The 21,373-nt window shown below is 41.9% G+C and overlaps 1 protein-coding gene across 1 annotated transcript; it reads right to left on the reverse strand.

The window, feature by feature from the left end:
• Positions 1-92: 92 nt before the first annotated feature.
• Positions 93-14,006, reverse strand: LOC105505382 (chromosome unknown open reading frame, human C1orf137). Its single transcript, XM_011933199.1, is given in 4 exon segments — positions 93-177; positions 630-685; positions 13,287-13,383; positions 13,939-14,006. Coding segments are annotated over 4 exon segments (306 nt in total).
• Positions 14,007-21,373: the final 7,367 nt, after the last annotated feature.

Genomic DNA, 21,373 nt, shown 5'->3' on the forward strand with positions numbered 1-21,373 from the left:
GCTAGAGCAATGGTTTTCGGAGTTTCAGATGCAGCAGAACACCCTTCATTTATCACAAAGAAAATAGTATGAACTTTAATATGTAGAACAGATCAGACCATATATGCTGTAATTGAAGTTTCCCTTCTGCTACCCTCCACAGGAACCCAAGCTCCACAGGACTCAATGAAAAGGCAACTGTAATAGAAGAGACAGGTAAGTTATATTCTCTGTTTACTTTGTTTATGTCTGAATTTACTTTGAAACGCTTCAGCATTGGCAGTGTGATATGCTTGTATATGTTATTTAGATGTAATCTGCACCCAAGGGATGATCACTTGCTATAATTGGGAATGCGTACTCCAGGGATGGTTAGTTAATATTTACCAAAGTAACAGACAACACAGAAAATGAGAGCCAAGTGAAAGGGGAAACCCCTTATAAAATCATCAGATCTTATGAGACGTATTTACTACCATGAGAACAGTATGGCGGAACCGCCCCATGATTCAGTTATCTCCCACCACGTCCCTCCCACAACATGTGGGAATTATGGGAGCTGTAATTCAAGATGAGGTTTGGGCGGGGACACAGCCAAACCATATCACCCAATAACAAGGTTAAGAAGGGGGAAGAGCCAATATCCTCACCTACTCAAGGTTGGATCCAACTTTTGTGGGGCCTGAGACTTACATACCTTCAGAGTCTTCTCTGAAAAAGAAGTATTAAAAATTATAAATACAAAATTAGTGATGAAAATGAATACAGAATGAGAAAAAAATGACTTCAATTTTTTTTTTTTTTTTTTGAGATGGAGTCTCGCTGTGTCTCGCAGGCTGGAGTGCAATGGCGTGATTTCAGCTCACTGCAACCTCTGCCTCCATGGTTCAAGCGATTCGCCTGCCTTAGCCTCCCGAGTAGCTGGAATTACAGGCATGCACCACCATGCCTGGATAATTTTTGTATTTTTAGTAGAGATGGGGTTTCACCATGTTGGCGGCTGATCTTGAACTCCTGATCTCAGGTGATTCACCTGCTGCGCCCTCCCAAAGTGCTGGGATTACAGGCGTGAGCCACTGTGCCCGGCCAATGACTTCAAATACTGAAAAGTTTACAAATACCACAAAAATCCCCCAAATAACATAATATTTCTATTAATTAATGGTTGATATGGCTGTGTAATGCATTTTCTTATTTTTATTTATTTATTTTTTTGAGATGGGAGTCTCGCTCTGAACCCCAGGCTGGAGTGCAGTGGCGTGATCTCAGCTCACTGCAAGCTCTGCCTCCCGGGTTTGCCATTCTCCTGACTCAGCCTCCCGAGTAGCTGGGACTACAGGCGCCTGCCACCATGCCCAGCTAATTTTTTTGGTATTTTTAGTAGAGATGGGGTTTCACCATGTTAGCCAGGATGGTCTCAATCTCCTGACCTCGTGATCCGCCCGCCTAGGCCTCCCAAAGTGCTGGGATTACAGGCGTGAGCCACCGCGCCTGGCTCATTTTCTTACTTTTTTGCTGCATCCTCCTTGATGGCCTCTTCATGTCACCACCGTGTTATAATACTTTCTATAGAGAGAATAAAATAATTTAGTGCTTCCTCTAACTTGGTTGATCAAAATTTTTTCCAAGTTAATTTTTAAGATTCATAAAACATGCAACTTCAATAGACAAGTTCACTCTTTGTAGTTCTCCCACAAGGTTGTGCACTATAAACAGAAAAATTCTGATGAATTTAGTTTTGCATAATACCTTCACAAAAGAAAACATCATGGAGTGTTTATAATTGTATACACTGCACATAAAGCACATTCCTGACAGAATGTCCTTTACTAGAAATGGATGAGAACAGAATCCTCCACTTAGAATTGTTTATGTCTTGATGGAAAGACACTTCCGGAGATTAGTTTCTGGATTCGTACAATTAAAACCTTGTTTCTTCCCCTCTCCCTGTAAGGATCCAGTGCTGGGTGCCATAGCATAGGTTCATGTTCATAGGTGCTCTGGTTCTGTATCTTCCTGTCATATCACTCGGTAAGTTTGCCCCGTGGGTGGTAAGAATATTCCTGCACAGGACAGCTAGGAATAAGTTAACTATACATGGAAATGTCTGCAAACCACATAAATACCTCCCACTAAACCTCCGCTAAATGTATCACCAACTCAACTTTCCTTAACTAGATCCCCAAAGTGCTTACAGTCACTCCCCACCACCTGAAAGGGGAGACTGGCTGAAAGAAATTCATAATGGAAAGAGAGAGTGCCTTATTTCATTGTGGTTCAAATCTGTCCTTTGCAAAATTTATAAAACCATCTACCATGTAAATAGATGGCTGGGGACCCTCCCAGGGCCTTGGAAGTGGTCCATCACATGAGAGCTCTGATATTTAGCTTCGTTTGTTTCATAATACAATGCCTCTCCACCAAACTGTAGAGGGTCACCAATATTTACCTTGGGAACAGCCAGTTGAATTAGGTGGGTTTGCAACAAAGGGAATAAATGAAAGACAGGCTTTTTCTATTTATAAGCTTCTGCCTATAATCATCAGCAAAACAGTCACACATAAAATAACTGCCAAAAACTTAACAAAACTACATGGCCAAAAGTGCAACTTAATGTAGTAGAAACGAAGTACAAATTACAACAAAGGGCAGGTGAATAAAGAGGGTGAATGGATTAATCATAGGAGGTTTTCTGGAAAAGGTGAGTTTGAAATAGCTTTTGTATGGAGTAAGACATAGAAAGAAAGGGGAAAATGCATTTGAGGAAGGCCTGAAAGGTCTAAATACACTGAAGAACATCAAATTGTATATAGGGATCAGCCGAAAATTGACTGGAAAGGAGTGTTCATGAAAAACAGCATAAAATTAAATTTTAATAAGACTGTTTATGATCAGAACGAAGTAACTAGTGCACATCTAGTCCACCAAGTGTCAGCAACTAGAAAATTAAACAAAAATATTAATATCTGAAATAGTTATTTTCGGTTATTGAACAACAGGCATTTCAGGCATGAGATCTCAGAGAGAAGAGAAACAAGTGAGGTGAGCCCTACCATAGCCCTAGCCTTTTTTTTCAATGCATTTTCTGGATGAGTTGCAGGAAAGGGGAATTCAGTCAGAGTATGGCAGTCTCATTGACGCAAAAAGTCAGAGACTGGAGTTCAGGAAGGCTGAGGCATCTGGATGGAACTTGTGAGACACAGTAGCAGAATGAAAGAGCAACACAGAATAAGTTCCAGAAATCTGCAGAGGATCCTCTTGAATCTTTGGTTAAATAATAAGATGCACATGTTTAAGGTGAAACTCCATAAACCCTGGGAAATAATAATGATTAAGGAAAGATAAATTACGGGGAACTATAAACTGAGCAACTACCAGAGCTTGCACAGGATTGGGAGATATTTCAGTTCAGCTCAGCCAGAATGGAAAGACCTCATTGAGTACTTGCTGCATTCAGGTGAAATCCTGGAAAGAGTATGTCTTACTAGTAAGGCTAAACTAGTCCTAGAGCAAAAGATACTCTAGACTCTTTCTAAAAAAGCCTCAAAGGGATAAAGCTGATCTGAAGTTAATTTAATCTATTGCAAGAGCAAAAATCAATAATTTGTAAAGAAACAAAGTTTAGGCTAACAATGGAATATTCACAATAGCCAAAATCCAGTCAAAATTATTAGACATTGCCATAAACAAGAAATGTAACCCATAATGAAAGGGAAAATCAGACAATAGAAGCAGATCTAGAAATGACAAAGATGGAATTAGCAAACAAGGACGTTAAAACAACGATTATAGATTTGTTCAAGCAATTAAGGGGAAACACGAACATAATAAATAAGTAAATGGAAATCATTAAAAGAAACAGGCCAGGAGCAGTGGCTCATGCCTGTAATCCCAGAACTTTGGGAGGCTGAGGCAGGTGGATCACCTGAGGTCAGGAGTTCAAGACCAGCCTGGCCAACATAGTAAAACCCCATCTCTACTAAAAATAGAAAAAAATAGCCAGGCGTGGTGGCGGGTGCCTATAATCCCAGCTACTTGGGAGACCGAGGCAGAAGAATCTCTTGAACCTGGGAGGCAGAGGTTGCAGTGAGCCAAGATCACACCATTGCACTCCAGCCTGGGCAACAAGAGTGAAACTCCATCTCAAAAAACAAAAACAAAAACAACAGAAAAAGAAACAAATCAGCCATCTAAAGCTAAAAAACACCCCAATATCTAAAACAAAAAGCCCACTAGGCAGATTTAAAGGCAGATTCTACATTATAGAAGAAAAAAATTAATAAAAGACATATTATATCAACCCTAGAACAAACTATTAAAAAAGTTATAGCTAATAAGACAACAGTGAAAATAAAATGAAATAATAAATTTTTTAATTCAAAAGAAAGGAGAGAGAAAGGAAAACAAAACCAAAGAAAAAATGAAACCAATAAGTCAATAGTTAACTGATTTAACACAGCCACATTAAGAATTGTATTAGGTAAAAATGGACCAAAATCGTCTATTAAGAGATACTATTATACCTGGTAGAAAAGCAACATCCAACTATTTGCTTTCTACAAGGCTTAGTTTTTTAATACAAAGATACATATAGGTAAAAGTTAAAGAACAGAAGAAGATATACCAGGCAAATATTAATTCTAAAACTAGAGTGGCTACTTTAATATCAGACAAAGTAGACTTCATGATAAGAAATATTTCCAGATTCAAGGGAAATATTTCATCATAAAAAAGAGTCAATTGATCAAGAATATTTACAATAGTCAATGTATGTGCACCTAATAGCAAAGTTTGAAAATACACAAAGAAAAAAACTGACAGAACTGAAAGAAAAAACACACAAATACAAAAGTATAGTCTGAGATTTTTAACACCCCTCTCTCAGTAGTTGATAGAACAAAAGGGCACAAAAGTTAGAAAGTATATGGAGGTCTTGAACAACACCATCGAACAATCAAACTTAATTGATGTTTATGGAATACTCCACACAGCCAACTATGAAACACACACTCCTTGTAAGTGAAAATAGAACATTTATCTTAGAGGACACAGAGGGCACATAATTGGCCATAAAATACGTTTCAATAAATTTAAAGATACTCAAACCCTATACAGAGTATGTTCTCTGACCAGACCACAATGGAACTACATTAAAAAACAAGAAGAAAAAAAATCTATAAAATCCACAAATATTTGAAAATTAAACAACAAACTTTAAAATAACCTATGGATAAGGTCAGAAAATATTTTGGGAAATTAGAAAATATGTTGAACTAAATAGATTGGATAGATATAGATAGATAGATAGGTAGATAGATAGATAGATAGATAGATAGAGATAGAAATATGTGGATACAGTTAAAGAAGAACCTAGACAGAAATTAACAACTTTAATACTTACATCAGAAGAAAAAAAGTTTAAAAATCAATGCTCTAAGCTTCTACCTTATGAAACTGGAAAAAAACAGCAAAATAAACTTCAAGTAAATAGACGAAAGGAAATAATAAACATAAAAAAGGAAATCAGTACAATAGAAAATACGCAAATAGCAAAGAAAACTGATAAATCCAAACATTCATTCTTTGAAAAAAAATTCAATGAAGAAAATAAACTTCTAGTGGGCAAAGGATATGAACAGACACTTCTTAAAAGAAGACATTTGTGTGGCAAAAAAATATATATTAAAAAAAGCTCAACATCACTGATCATTAGAGAAATGCAAATCAAAACCACAATGCAATACCATCTCATGCCAGTCAGAATGGTGATTACTAAAAAGTCAAGAAACAATAGATGCTGGTGAGGCTGTGGAGAAATAGGAATGTTTTTACACTGTTGGGAATGCAAATTACTTAAAACATTGTGGAAGACAGTGTGACAATTCCTGAAGGATCTAGAACCAGAAATACCATTTGACCCAGCAATCCCATTGCTGGGTATATACCCAAAGGAATACAAATCATTCTACTATAAAGACACATGCACACATGTTTATTGCAGCACTATTTACAATAGCAAAGACATGGAACCAACCAACCCAAATGCCCATCAGTGATAGACTGGATAAAGAAAATGTGGTACATATACACTATGGAATACTATGCAGCAATAAAAAGGAATGAGATAATGTCCTTTGCAGGGACATGGATGAAACTGGAAGCCATCATCCTCAGTAAAACTAACACAGGAACAGAAAAGCAAACACCACACGTTCTCACTCATAAGTGGGAGTTGAACAATGAGAACACATGGACACAGGAAGGAGAACAACACTTACTGGGACCAGTCGGGGGGATGGCGGGCAAGGGGAGGGAGAGTATTAGGACAAATAGCTCATGCATAAGGGGCTTAAAACCTAGATGACGGGTTGATAGGTGAAGCAAACCACCCTGGTACACATATACCTATGTAACAAACCTACATGTTCTGCACTTGTATCCCAGAACTTAAAGTGAAATTTTAAAAATTTTAAAAAAGAAAGTAAAAACTATCTTCTGCTTTTTGTAGCCCCTCCCCCACCACACTCCCAACACTATGACAGTCATCAATTCCAAGCTAATGTTTGATGAATGAAAAAATCCTCAAAATAAGCTTTGTTTTCCATTAAAGAAAAAACAACCCCTAAAAATAAAAAATAAACTTCTACCAGCAAGACAGATAAATAAAAAAAAGCAATAACACAAAAATAAATATTAACAATAAAAGAAGGGACAGCATTATAAGTCTTATAGACATTAAAAAATAAAAAGGGGATATTATGAACCACTTATGCCAACCAATTAGAAAGTTTAGTTGAAATGGATAATTCCTTTGAAAACATGAATAACTCAAATTGACACAAGAAGAAATAGAAAATCTCATCAATTCTATGTTAAGCCTAAGTAAATTGGATTTATAACTTAAACTCTTCTGACAAAGTGGACTCTGGGCCTAGATAGATTAAATAATGAATTCTATCAAACATCTAAAAAGGAAATAATACCAGTCTTAAGCAAAATCTTTCAGAAAATAGAGGGGGAAGAAATACTTCCCAACTCATTTTAGGAAGTCACCATTATTCTAATAACAAAACCAGACAAACACATTAAAAGAAAATTATAGTCTAATTCCTTATGAACATAGCATAGATAAAAAATTCTTAACAAACTATTAGCAACTAGAATCCAGAAATATAATTAAAATGATAATACATCATGACTGAATGGAGTTTATTCCAGGCATGCAAGGTTATTTAACATTTGAAAATCAATTATTGTCATTCATCACATTAACAGAATAAAAAAGAAAAATCCTATGATCATTTACAACAATGCAGAAAAATCATCTGATGAAATTCAGTGCCTTGTTACGATTTTTAAAACTCAGTAAACTAGGAATAAAAGACAACTATCTTAACCTAATAAAGGAATCAATGAAAAACCTGAGCAAATACTGTAAATTAATATTGAAAGACTCAACATTTTCCCATTAATATTGAGATCCAGGCAAGAATGTTTGTTTTTTCCCTTCTATTCAACATTATATTGGTGTCCCACCAGTAAAATAAGACCTAAAAAATAAAATAAAATATTATAGATTAGAAAAACAGAGGTTAAACTTTTTTTATTCACATAGTACACAATTTTATTTTCTTCTTTTAGTTAATAGAGATGGGGTCTTGCTGTGTTGCCCAAGTTGGTCTCAAACTCATGGCCTCAAGCAATCCTACCACCTCAGCCTCCCAAAGTGCTAAGATTACAGGCATGAGCCACCATGCCCAGCCATGTACATAATTTTCTATCTAGAAAATACTAACAAGTCTACCCTGAATGGCTACCACGTTAATAAGTGAATTTAGTAAGGTTGTAGAATACAAAGTTAACAGAAAAAATCAATTGTATTTCTGTATTCAAGCAACAAGTAAGTGAGACATTAAAATGTAAAACATCATTTACAATAGCATCAGAAATAGATAATATTTTGGAATTAATTTAACCAAGCATGTATAGAACCTATGCTAAAAACTACAAAAAAACTACTGAAAGAAATTAAAGACCTTTGGAAAATGGAGAGACATACCCGTTTGTGAATTGGAAAACTCAATATTGTTATGCTGTCAATTCTCATCACATTGATCTACAGATTACATGCAACCCCAATCAAAATCCCAGCAGGCATTTTTTCTTTAAGCAATTTTTATACTGAAACTAAAATTTGTAAAAAATGAAAATAACCTATGTTAGCCAAAACAATTTTGAAAAAGAAGTTCAAAACTGAAGGACTTAATTTGATATCAAGACTTACTTTAAAGCTACAGTAATCAATGTGCAATGTATTGCCTCTGGCTGCTTCCTCATTATGATGGTAGAGTTGAGTAGTTGTAACAGGGACCATATGGCCCAGAAGGCCTAAAATCCTATCTGGCCTTTTACAGAAAGAGTTTGCTGATCTCTACCATAGATGATGCTCATATGTAAGACACTACTATCTATAATTCCTGGCCAGGTATTATTCCACCACTTTCTCTGTTATTCATTATAGCATATTAAAGTGCAGATAAGGGAAAATAATTTTAGAAATAATCTTTAATCCCTTCTAATTTATTTAAAATCAAAATTGTTCATAGATTTTGGCACTTTATAGTTAATAATATGTTATTTGCAATATCCCTTACAACTGTGTACAAAGCCATAGTGGAAAATCAGTCCTACCAGGATGAAGACAATTACACATTAAATTTCTATTGTATGTAAATACGTATAGGAGGCATTGTAAGCATTATTTGACCCATTTTTTAAATGAGGAGGCTGACTGGCAAATGCATCTATTAAAGCCTGCAGAAAGTGAGGAAGGCATGGTTAGGAAAAACAGACCTACTGGACAGTGGAATTAATAGGTTGAAATTGGTAACAGATTGGACATAGGTAATGAAGACAAGAAAGTATTGGAAAAGTAATTTTGAGAGTTGTTGTGAATCTGGGTTTCTAGACAGGGTCGCCATTGACCTGGTAGGAAAATCGTGAAAAAACATTTATTTCACCACTGAGAGCAGATTGATTATGAGTTCCATTTCTAATTGCTTAAAGTGGTGCTTTCCAAATTAATGGACTTACTAAGTACCTGGTCATCTTGTTAGAATGCAGATTCTGATTCAGCAGTTTTGGGATAAGGCCCAAGATTCTGCGTTTCCAATCAGCTTCCAGGTAATTCTCATGTGACTGGTTCAGGAACCACACTTTTTTAGAAAGGCATTAAATGTGACTAAAGGAAATCCAAGTGTGGATTTCTTCTGGAAGGTAAGAGGAGGGTCCTGACAGGGAATACTGTTTATGCAGTTGGAAAGAAGCTATCTATTTGTCTTCTCTAGAGGCAAGATACATAACTAAGGGCCTGTAATCTTGAGGAGATTCTCAGTGCAGAGAAGAGAAGGCTCTAGAACAATCAAGGAGACAGAATAAGAGCTATCAGAAAAATAGAAGAATCAGGAGCATTTAGTGTCATTAAGGAATCCCATGGAATACTCAATGTCAAGGAGTCAATGAATTCCAATATGCAACTCATTCATCACACCATCTTTTCTGGCCCCCTTTCTTTGCCTTCTTTGGTCTTTTTTCCAGCTCTCTCTAGAATGTAGTAGATGCTTACTGGATTGTCTGTCCAAAGTTTCCCCACTCCATTTTTTTTGGAGGGGGGGAAAGCCACCCATCATCAACACAACTACCATAAGAGCTGCCATGTTTTTATATGACTCTCTGTCCTCTTCCTATAGTTGATTGGTCCAGGCATGGCCACCTGATCCCAGCTCAACCAATCATAAATTTCTTCTCTGGGATTATTCAAAATAGGATTCTACAGAGACAAAAGTTGTCAGGTGCAAAACAGTCTTTGTAATAGGAAAAGTCGTCAGACACAAAATCTACCAGTCCTAATATGCAGCCATGTTAGGAGCCAGCACAGAGAAAAAGTAAAGACAGGTGATGGAAAAGAGTCCTAGCAGCGTTCCAGTTTTTGTTCCAACTGTTCCCGAGCCCAACTACTTAAGTTCCTTTCCCATGATTTGGTTATTCAATGTTCCCTTCAGTGACCCAGAAAATTCCCCCTATTGCCTAAGTGAGTTTGAGTCACTTGCAACAGAATCCTGACTAATACGTGGCAAACCTTATCCCCACTCATTTTGTCTTATACAGCATCTTCCTTTGGGTCCCTGCACGCTGTTGACTGCAGCTTTCCCAGGTTTTTTCTTAGAATGACACCAGGCCAAAACCAGCTGCTGGGCAAGGACCATAAACCCCAGTGCTGGTCTTGGTGGATGTTAATGGGTCACTGAACACCAATGTACCAAATCGATGTGTTCATGGCAACAGCCGAAAAGAGCCCACAAAAGTCTAATCTTGGGCACACTGGGGGCTTCACTGGCAGATTGTTAAGACCCTGGGGGCAAAACTTAATTTGCATAAGTATTTGCAATGCACAATTACCTTTTTATTCATTTAGACTAAATTAAATTCATTCTGGAATCTCCAAAGTTATTGTTGTTGACTTCTCTCCCCTTACTTCACGTTCTAGGTATATTTCCCCAAAACCGAAAGCCATTTTCATCTCTAGTTTTCTGGATGCCTCAGATCCCAGGTGAGGTGTTATCCCACCAGAGTTCTTTAAGATTAGCAAAATAAATTAACTCCTTAACTGCTGGGAAATTTAAACAACAAAAAAACTGCTGTTTTGCAAAAATGCGAATATTATTAGTATGCCCTACTCTCTTCCCTACACCCAACGCGCACACACACACACACACACACACACACACACACACACACAGGCACTCACACAGGCCTGGCTGCACTCGAGAAGCCCACTCCCACCACCCCTTCTGCAGACAGAAATGCTGGCATTCGTAAGCTGTCACACTGAGGAAGACAGCAGCTGTGTCATTCCATGATTTATAGAACAGATTTGCATTTCCTTGCCTTTGAAGCTTGCCTATAATCTGCCACATAAATATTTGAAAGACAGGATGGTGGAAACAGACCTAAGCAGCTTAATCGAACACTTGGCAGGTAGAGGACTCGGGCTGGTGTTCATTTCAAACACCCCCATTGCCCCGAGGCCTCTTGGTGTGTGTGTGCAAAATTGAAATTCAATGTTTAAACCCAAACCTACAGTCACAATTCCACTTGAAGAAAAAGTCAGAAGAATGCCCCTCTGAAAGGAGGTTTTGTTTCGTCTGGTCTCCTGGGGCAAAAGCCCAGTAGTCTTCCTTAAATTCTGCTCCAGGAAGCAGGAAGCAGGGAGCATAAGTGTCTCAGCCACTCCAGAATCCCCAGGTGTGCTCATGCAGGGACAGGAGCTCTGCCTTGCCTCACAGAGGCCCTGAGGCCACACAGAGGCACTTTCACCAGGGAGCAGGCACATTCCTGTCCTGGAGACCAGTCATAGCTCTGGCTGCTCCATAGAACCAGGATTCCCCGGTAGAGGATCAGGCAAACCTTCAATTTTCCACGCATCCACCTTCGTGCAGCTTTTCGCAAAATATGTTATGGAGAACACTTTCTGGAGTTCATGTTAAATGGCCACAGTCACAGTGCTTTTTTTTTCTTTTTTTTTTTCTTTCTGAGACAGAGTCTTGCTCTATCGCCCAGGCTGGAGTGCAGTAGTGCGATCTTGGTTCACTGCAAGCTCCGCCTGCCGGCTTCAAGCCATTCTCCTGCCTCAGCCTCCTGAGTAGCTGGGACTACAGGCACCCACTCCCGGCTAATTTTTTTTTTTTTTTTTTTTTTCAGTAGAGACGGGGTTTCACCGTGTTAGGCAGGATGGTCTCGATCTCCTGACCTCATGATCTGCCCGCCTCGGCCTCCCAAAGTGCTGGGATTACAGGCGTGAGCCGCCATGCCTGGCCAACAGTCACAGTGCTTTTTAGCCCATTATAAGCTGTAAGTCCTGCAGGAAAAATAACAATCTAACTTGATTTAACCTAATTATTTAGTGGAAAATATGCACTTTTATTTTCGCAGTAGTTCTATTAATATACTATTGGAGAATTAAAAAACTGAATATTGGCTAGGTGCGGTGACTCATGCCTGTAATCCCAGCACTTTGGGAGGCTGAGGTGGACAGATCACCTCAGGCAGGAAGTTCGAGACCAGCCTGACCAACATGGAGAAACCCTGTCTCCACTAAAATTAGAAAATTAACTGGGCATAGTGGCAGGCACCTGTAATCCCAGCTACTTGGGAGGCTGAGGCAGTAGAATTGCTTGAACCTGGGAGGCAGAGGTTGCGGTGAGCTGAGATTGTGCCATCGCACTGCAGCCTGGGAACAGGAGCGAAATTCTGTCTCAAAAAAAAAAAAAAAAAAAAAGGAGGAAAATTATGTCCTAATCTAATTCAATACATATGTGTTGATGCCCCATACGCGCTCAAGGAGGCTAGCCACAAAGGTGTCTTCACGTTCAAGACAGCCCAAGAATGCCACTCATGGCCTAGGCATCTTATCAGAAGTTCTACGAGGTAGAGGGTGGGCAGGGAAACAGAAAGAAGAGGTTTTTGAATGTAAAGGACCTTTTATAAAATTCAAAAGCAACAAGGGCAGAAGGCACAGTGAATGGAGACCCAGACTGAAAGTCAGGAGATATGGTCAGTCCAGCTCTGCCATGAGGTCCATGTTCTTAGTCTAACCACTTCACCTCTCCGGACCTCTGTTTTCTCATCTGCAAAATGAAGCAGTTGACCTAATAACGTCCAAAGTTTCTTTCATACTGATATTCTATAGCAGGCTGGGGCTAAATTTAGATTTAGGTTTGTCCAAATGATGGAATGACCTCTTTTCCCATCCCTTCCCAGGTTCTACCTGGATTCTGGAGCTCCAGGGAAAGAACCGCCCTGTGCCCACAGCTGGGGTCCCTGGTGCCTGCAGAACTTAGGACAGGGAGCAGGGGAGGTGTGGTGGTTAGGCACAACACCCAAACATGGACTCCTTAGGAGAAAGTTAAACCTTAAGAAGAAAGGAATCTGTCCCAGGCAGCAGCACAGTTGCAAGTCAGAGGAAGCTGCGGTTCCGGGTCTTGGGTGGTGGTCTCTTCTGTTATCAGCCACCCTGAAGTCAAGCAGACATCTGGGTGTCTCACCAATCTCCCAGCCCCTAGAATGCCAAACAAGCATGCTCTGAGGCCTTATAATATTATCACATGGGAGTCAGGGAGCTACTCTCCTTCAATACTTCCAAGCAAACTGCCTAGAGCCAAAAGTCCAGGAAGACTAAACACTCTGCAGATTTGAGTGAGAAATCCCCAGGGACTTCCATAGACACTGAGAGTCTCAGAAACACCTACCAGGTTGGTTTCCTGAGGCAGTGAGCCAGGGAAGGAGCACTGATGGTGATGTTACCTCATTTGGATGCTCCATGAGTCTACACGAGTTTCACAAAAGCTTCAAAGGAAAACAAGATATCAAATGAATCCATTAACAACATTTGGGGGAAAAGGCCACCTGGAAGAGGGACGAAAAGGGATCAGTTTCTAGAGGAAGCCTAGGGAAGATGCCTGATGTCACTGCTGACAGAGGAAGCAGGAGGACTCAGTGCTCTCTGGACTGACCAGGCTGTGATGGGTGTGGCAGGCCAGAACTGGGCAGGATCATTAAAACCCTCAGAGAGGTTTTCACTGCAGGAAAGAAGAGCTACCAGGCCTGGAGGGGAGTAAGACTGGGGACCCAGGCTGCCAGTGAACTTATGCCCACCCAAAAACTCAGTGGCAGAAAAGTGGTAGGGATGAGTACACCAAACTGAGAATTACAGTCTCTGCCTCCCCAGCCCTGGCACAGCTGCCATACGTGGCAGCAGCACTGTCCTGCCTCCAGGTGAAATAGGAGCCACTGGGATCACCTGCCACGCTGCAGGAGCTCTGAGGTGTACAGAACCATGGGGAAGGGATATCAACACACATAAAGTAGTTCCATCCTTGCCTTATATCTGTCTTTTTATACCTCCGCAGATGTGGCCAAGAAAATTGCTACATAAATTGGACACTGCCCAAAGAAGCCTTTAACGCCATTCCTGGGTTCTTTGTCAAAACCATGGTGGCTTTTCCTGTCTTCACAGAGCTGAGCCCATTGTTCTGTGGTCCCTGCAGCTGTGCCTCTGACCTGGGTGGAGCTGCAAGTCTGGGCAGGAGAGGCTTGGGAAGCTAGAGTTGTTGCTGATGATCTGTTTTCAGCTTGGGGCAGGAGCCAGGCTGGGTGCCAGAAGCAACTTTTGATCAGTCATTAGGCACAGACTTTGCTCCAGCCACATAGCCACCTCATTCCTGCCTTGGGGCATTTGCACTTGCTGTTGGCTCTGCTTGGAGTCTTCTCTCTTGATCTGCACCGGACTTGTTGCTCCCTACTTCAACAGATGTTACCTTTTCAGAAGGACCTTCCATGTCCACCTCCAGTGCAGGCCCTATTCACACTCTGTCCACTGCTATGCTGATTTCTTTATGACAGTTACGGCACTCTACAAGGATCTTGTTTATTTGTTTACATGGCCACTGTCTCCTTACTGGAACGTCTGGAACATTAGCTCCACCAGGGTCATCTGAAGGCTCCCAGGGTGACCCACACAGACCAGACCCCAGCCTGCACCCCAGGAGGCTCCTGCTCCCCACATACACAGAGCTCACCTCAGCCTTACCTCATAGATGAGGAAGACTTTGGCGCCCACATAAGTGCCCATGTGTGTCACGACCCAGACAGTGGTGTTCATGCCTGCGAGAGGTCAGGGCAAGCCCGTCAGTCCCATGCTGAGATGCGAGGCCCTGGATGCCTCCTCACCTCAGAGGGTGAAGCAGGGAGGCCTGGACACCCTCTCCATCTCAAAGGGTAGGGGGTGAGGGGAAGGCCTGGCAGGGGAAGGATCTTGTCTCTCTTGTTCACTACTGTCCACAACCTCCAGCACAATGCTGGGTATATGATAGATAACATCTGTTGAATGAATAAATGCACACAGCAGCAAGCTGTGTGGCTGCTTATCCAACATAACTGTATCCCCGCGCTTCTCCCTTCCTAACATAACTCCAATCTGCTTGGCAACATGTCCTATTCATGACCACGTGTTTGCCCTAAGCTGTTCATAGCATTCTCTTTCCCTGTGCTAATAATCGGTTTTTCAAAAGGACCCATAACTTAGTTCTGACCAAAACCACGAGCAGAAGTCTACTAGGTAGGGCCAGGGGTTCTAAAAGAGGTTTTCCCCTTTATAAAAAGAGAAGCAGTCACTGTCATATTATCTGGATTGGATCTGCTTAGTACAGCTGTGCCTTACTTCTCGCTCTGAGGAGAGTTACCGTGAAGAAAAATGCAACCCGATGAAGATAGCTAGGGTGGGAGTTGGAAGAAACTGAGTCTTCTATGACATTACTGAAGAAATAAATTAACCATCTCTGGAGCTTGCATACCTCTGGGTCTCTTGCTATGGAGCATAATAAATTTTCTTGTTATTAAGCCATTGCGAGTTGTATCTTTTGTTACTTACAGCCAAAGGCATTTGAACGATAGAGACTATCGCATACACTGTCCCTTAGTCCTGGTGGCTGCCACTGCCCTGTAGAATAGAGCCATGACTTTTATCCACCAGGTATACTGTAGGTAAACATGAGTTAATGAATTAGTTTTTTCTTTACTTCATTCATACACCCAACAAACTTCATTGAAAACTAATGTGCACAGGCACTGCACTAGGAAGAGAGATCAGAAAGGCAAGCTGCCAACCCCGAGGAAGCTCAGGGCTCAGTGGGAGGAAGACTTTTCAACAGAGAATGACAATCTAGCATGGACACACTACAGCAGAGGCATGCAGAGGTGCCACAGCAGTGGCGGAGAGCAGCAGGCACATGGCTTGAAAGAGGACAGGCAGGAGAGTAGCTAAGCTGCTTTCACAAGAAGTTGTGTCTGATCTAGTCTTGAATGAAAAGCAGGAGATGCCCAGGAGGACCAACTGGCTAAGAGTCTCTCAGGAAGAGGGAACAAAAATATCCCACATTGGAGAGTAGGCAAGACCACTTTTCACGACGGGCCAGGCACTGTGCTAAGAGATTACATAGACATTGCGCTCTCAGATCCTTAACAATATGCACTCAAGGTAAGTATGGTTATCCCATGTTATAATATGGAAACCGAGGCTTCAAAGGTTCAAGGAACTTGTCCAAGGTCACACAACCAGGAAGTGGCAGAGCCAGGCTTTGAACCTAGATCTTCCAGAGCCCACATTCTGTTTACCACCCTAGCACTCCTCCTACACTAGTGGGCCCTGTTAGGGAAGCATCATCTGTAGAACAACCAAGTGTCCTGCCTGTAAAAGAGAGCACACCTCCGTGGGCAGGCGAGAGAAGAGACTGAGCACACGGGCAGAAAAAGGTGTACTCTGAGAGGGGTAGTGGTTAGGTGGGTGGGCAATGGAGAGAGCAGGCAGAAAAGAGAGAATGTGGGTGGCCTGAAAACACCCGTTTCTCTTCTATTCTGTTTATTTTAACTTGAATGGCTTTACTCAGGGTCACCATCTTCTAACCTTTCCCCTTCAAATCACTCTTACAGTTAAATTATCCTGAAAATTTACCAGCCCACAAATTTTTGTTAACCAGCCTGCCACCAATATTATACAGATGGCAGAATAAATAAAATTCATTGGTAGTTACAACTAGCCTCCCTGAAATGGTAACTGGCCCCAGGCCCACAGGGACTCAGCTTTGAGAAGACTGCCTTAAATAATGAACAGGCAGATGAAACAGTCAGTCAGTCTCTGGGCACTGCATGGCACTGCAAGTTGGCACCCCAGGTCCTGCAGACACCCTCGGTTTGCAGGCTGTCTTTTTCATGAAACAAGGGGGGTATGGCAGACACCCATCATCATCATAAAATAATGGCACCAGCTAATTTCCTGAGACTTCAAGCTCAGCAGGGAAGGATATAATATTGCAAGCCAGCAGAAGCCAAGCAAGTGGTGATACAGTAGTTCTGTTTTACATTACATTAAATGTTACTATTTCTGAAGGGAATATCTGCGGAGCACTGGTGTAACCCATAGCAACCAGCTAATAAATTGTAACTTACACTGGCTCAGCTTATTGTAGGGGTGGAGAACAGCAAGAAAAAAAGACAAAAAAAAAAAAAAGGCAAATGCTGGCAAAAATGCCACATTTTTTCCCTCTTACTACGTCCTCTACACACACACACGCATGCATAAACACACGTGCGTGCACACACGCACACAGCACAAATACAGGCTGCATCAGCATTCTCTAGCAAAATTACTTAAGGTGAAGTGGGACAATTAGCTGTCAGGATTTTAGAATTCTTGACCTTCCTGTTGATCTATATATACAATGTCTCTTTTAAAGCTCAGAAGTTGTACTTTAAATGTTTCCAACCCTGGGCTCTGCCCTCTATGAGGGTGACCCTTGGCATCATTTTGCAGCCTGTATTGAGGATGACAGTCCTCTGCATCCAACCTGCACATGGAATTAAGCCTAAGCCATTTAGTTCACCATTTTTCCTTCTGTCTACAAATAGCTCATGCCTAATTGCCCCCATACTTCAAATTCACAGCAGGCTGGTGAGCCTGGCTCTCTGCTACATTGAGCCTACTCTTTGACCTCAACCACGATAGATTCCTTCCATCCATTAATTCCTGTTCCCTGAGCCCTTCAGTCTTTTACACATTCAATCAGTCTCTGTGAAGTATGGGCATTGAATGTGTATTTACAGGGAATTATTCATGGTGCACTTTGTGGCCTTTAGACAGTATGTTCGTCTGTTTGGGTTGACTGAACGTGCACACCCACTGTCTGTCCATGTGAATAGTGCTAAACTTAATAAAAGTGCTCTGTATCCTGAAATGCCCGCCACTTAGCCACCAAGGGGGAAGTGACCAGCCCTCAGAGCACCTGAGTAAGTGTTACTGGGCATCTTCCTTCTGTCTAGCCATCTCTGAACTGTGTACAGAAGAGGAGAGCCAGGGAGTTCGTCAAGACTCAGACAACACGGGCTCTTCCTGTCTCTTCCCCTAGGACACAAGTGAGGGACGTAGAATCAATCACCCATGATCAAGGACCATCTCGGGCATTTGCTAGCTGAGTGTCATTTGGCAAAATCATTTTACTTCTGGGGCCTTCATTTCCTCACCTGCAATGCGAGAACATTGAGAGTATCAGGACGCACTTGGCTGCGGGAAACAGAAAACCCAACTCACAGTGCTTTAAAGGGGAGAGAAATGGAGTTTCTCATGTGACAGTGGATAGGGCAGGCTGGAGCCTCAGTTTCTACTTCTCTATGCTTCTCTTTTCAGCTGGTTCCTTTCAACCCCATGTTCTCTACCCCAGAGCTTGTCTTACCGCTGCAGTGACACTGTTTGGGAAGAGATTGCCTGTTGGTCTCCCCACCTAGATCTGATCCCTTCATTCATTTACGAAAGCCCTGGCTTCTGGACCAGTGGCTGGCATGTGGTCTGGACGAATGGATGGGTGAATGAGCGAGTGAATGATTCTAAGCAGTCTTACTTCTTGGACAATGAAAAGGAAATTTGGGGCAAATCAAAAGTTGCAACATGTGCAAAAATGCTCTATAAACTGTAAAATGCTACAAGACATTAGGAAATATTATGGTTATTAGCGATTACAATCATGAATCTTCATGCTATAAGAGCAGCCTCCTGGATGCTGGTGTCAGCCATAAGCACACCATATGGCAGTGGGGTTTTTGATGAGACAATGGAAGAAATATGGTTTTCCCAGGAAAAGTAGATGATTTTGCCCCCTAAAAACAGTTTTAACATCCACAGTGTGACTATTAATGAAAAAGGTCAAAAGGTATCTTTACAATGGAGAGATGTGATGGATATCTCCTTAACCAAGTAACTGAGCATCGCAAACATGAAGGACCTCCTGATATGTGCAGCAGGAAGCACACGTATCACCTGCAGCGTGTTCTTGCCTCAAACATTTAGCCTAAATATCATCATGAGGAAACCATCAGCAAAATCTAGATTGTGCGATGTTCAACAAGACAAGTGAACTCTAATAATGCCAATGTTGGTCAGGCATGGTGGCTCATGCCTGTAATCCTAGCACTTTGGGAGGCTGAGGCAGGAGTATTGCTTGAGCTCAGGAGTTCAAGACCAGCCTGAGCAACATAATGAGACCCTGTCTCTAGAGAAAACAAAGAAATTAGCTGGGCATGGTGGTGTGGGCCTGCGGTCCCAGCTATTCGGGAGGCTGAGGTGGGAGAACAGCTTGAGTCCAGGGGGTCAAGGCAGCAGTGCACTCCAGCCTTAACAACAGGGTGATACCCTGTCTCAAAATAAAATTAAATCGAATTAAAACATGCCAGTATCCTTAACACAAAATAAGTAGTAAATAGAAGCAGGAAGCTTCTTTTAGATGAAAGGAAACCAAGAAGATATAAAAATCAGTTTTCAATGAGTAAAGTTGAATGGATCCTGGATTATTAAAATACTATAAAATAGATATTTTTAGATAGCTGGACTATATATCAAAGAATGCTATTGCGTCAATGCTAAATTAGTTTAGTGTGATCATATTTTAGGAGTGTGTTATTTTTATTTATTTATTTATTTTGAGACAGAGTCTCACTCTGTTGCCCAGGCTGGAGTGCAGTGGCGTGATCTCAGCTCACTTTAACCTCTGCCTCCCAGGCTGAAGCGATTCTCCTGCCTTAGACTCCTGAGTAGCTGGGATTACAGGCACGCAACACGATGCCCGGCTAGTTTTTGTATTTTTAGTAGAGATGGGGTTTCACCATGTTGCCCAGGCTGGTCTCGAACTCTTGACCTCAAACGATCCACCCACCTCAGCCTCCCAAAGTGCTGGGGTTACAGGCATGAGCCACCGGGCCTGACCTTGTTTTGCTTTTTGAGACAGTCTTGCTCTGTCTCCCAGGCTGGAGTGCAGTGGTGTGATCTTGGCTCACTGCAACCTCCACCTCCTGGGTTCAAGTGATTCTCCTGCCTCAGCCTCCTGAGTAGCTGGGATTACAGGTGCCCAATACAATGACCAGCTAGTAATTTTTGTATTTTTAATAGAGACAGGGTTCTACCATGTTGGCCAGGCTGGTCTTGAATGCCTGACCTCAAGTGTTCCATCTTCTGTCTCAGCCTCCCAAAGTCCTGGGATTACAGGTGTGAGGCACCGTGCCCGGCCTGCATTTGTTTTTCAACTTCTACCTAGGCCAAATTGGGGAGCCTAGGATAACATGTCAGAGTACACATATTTGTCAGGATTGCAAGGTTCTTTCAAAAACATTAACTGGTCCCCTGCTGTGTGTTCCTACTGTGTCTCCTCCATCTCCCCCTTTCCTTCTCTCTCCCAGTCTTCTTTTCTCTCTTCACTGTCTTCCCACCAGTTATCTCAAACGCCCCTGCATTTAAATGATCGCTGTCCCTGCCCTCCAGCCCTGCATATCCTAGATAAGACATCCTTTGAGCAGAAGGAAGGAGAAGAAATGCCGGTTATTTCTTCCCCATCATGTGAACATCACACACACACACACACACACACACACACACACACACACACACACCCCTGAGGCTTGGACAAAAAAGGACAGATTAAAGTTAAGCCTTAGTGAATCAAGTCCACATCAGAGGCAGTCTTTGGGACAGGGTCCCAAGTAGCTCTGAATTATGAAAGGCTGGTTCTGGCCCTGGCTGATAAAATGCAGAGCAGACCAAGCCTGGGATGCTAGGCCATCTGGCAGAGTTTCCAGACAGGGCAGGTCCTTGCTGCTTCCTGTCCCTGGGGCTGGCTGTGGCTAGCAGGACCTACCAGCCATTGACAAGTGGCCCTTCACCCCCTGGAGTGTCCAGTGCTGACTGTGCTCATCTCCAGATGCACACACCTCTGTGGTATTTGGCCATCTTGTGAATTTATTCCTTAAGTATTTATTCCTCGAATACAATCCATGCTCCCCAGGCAGGGGCAGACTTCTCCACAGGCAGAATGGGGAGGGGATCATGGTGATAAGGAAGACTTTGGGACCCCATCCTACTGCACGCTGCCTAAAGTTTAGAAAGGGCATGTCTTAGGCACACAACACTTTTAGGGGTCCAGAAAAAGGTTTTACTTTGTTTTAATGTCAGAATAAAAATAATACACTTTTGGAGGTCGAAGATTATAGTCTTCCTTATACCAAAGTAGTCATAAAATGTAATCTTTAGAATTGTTTATGGTGAAAGTTCTGCTCACTCCTCCTACTTCCCCGGACACAGTGCCTAGGGCCAAAGAAGATCATGTGGCCCTGGGGACAGGTTGTTGGCTCCGTTTCCCCAAACCCAGGGTGGCTAGAACCTCAGCCCCAGGAAAAAAATGAAGACCAGATGCCTCAGGACCTTTGTCCATGTCCCTTTACTCTGCTTGTGGCACCTTCTCCA

This window comes from Colobus angolensis, unplaced genomic scaffold (genome assembly GCF_000951035.1).
Source record: "Colobus angolensis palliatus isolate OR3802 unplaced genomic scaffold, Cang.pa_1.0 Scaffold124, whole genome shotgun sequence".
NCBI lineage: Eukaryota > Metazoa > Chordata > Mammalia > Primates > Cercopithecidae > Colobus > Colobus angolensis.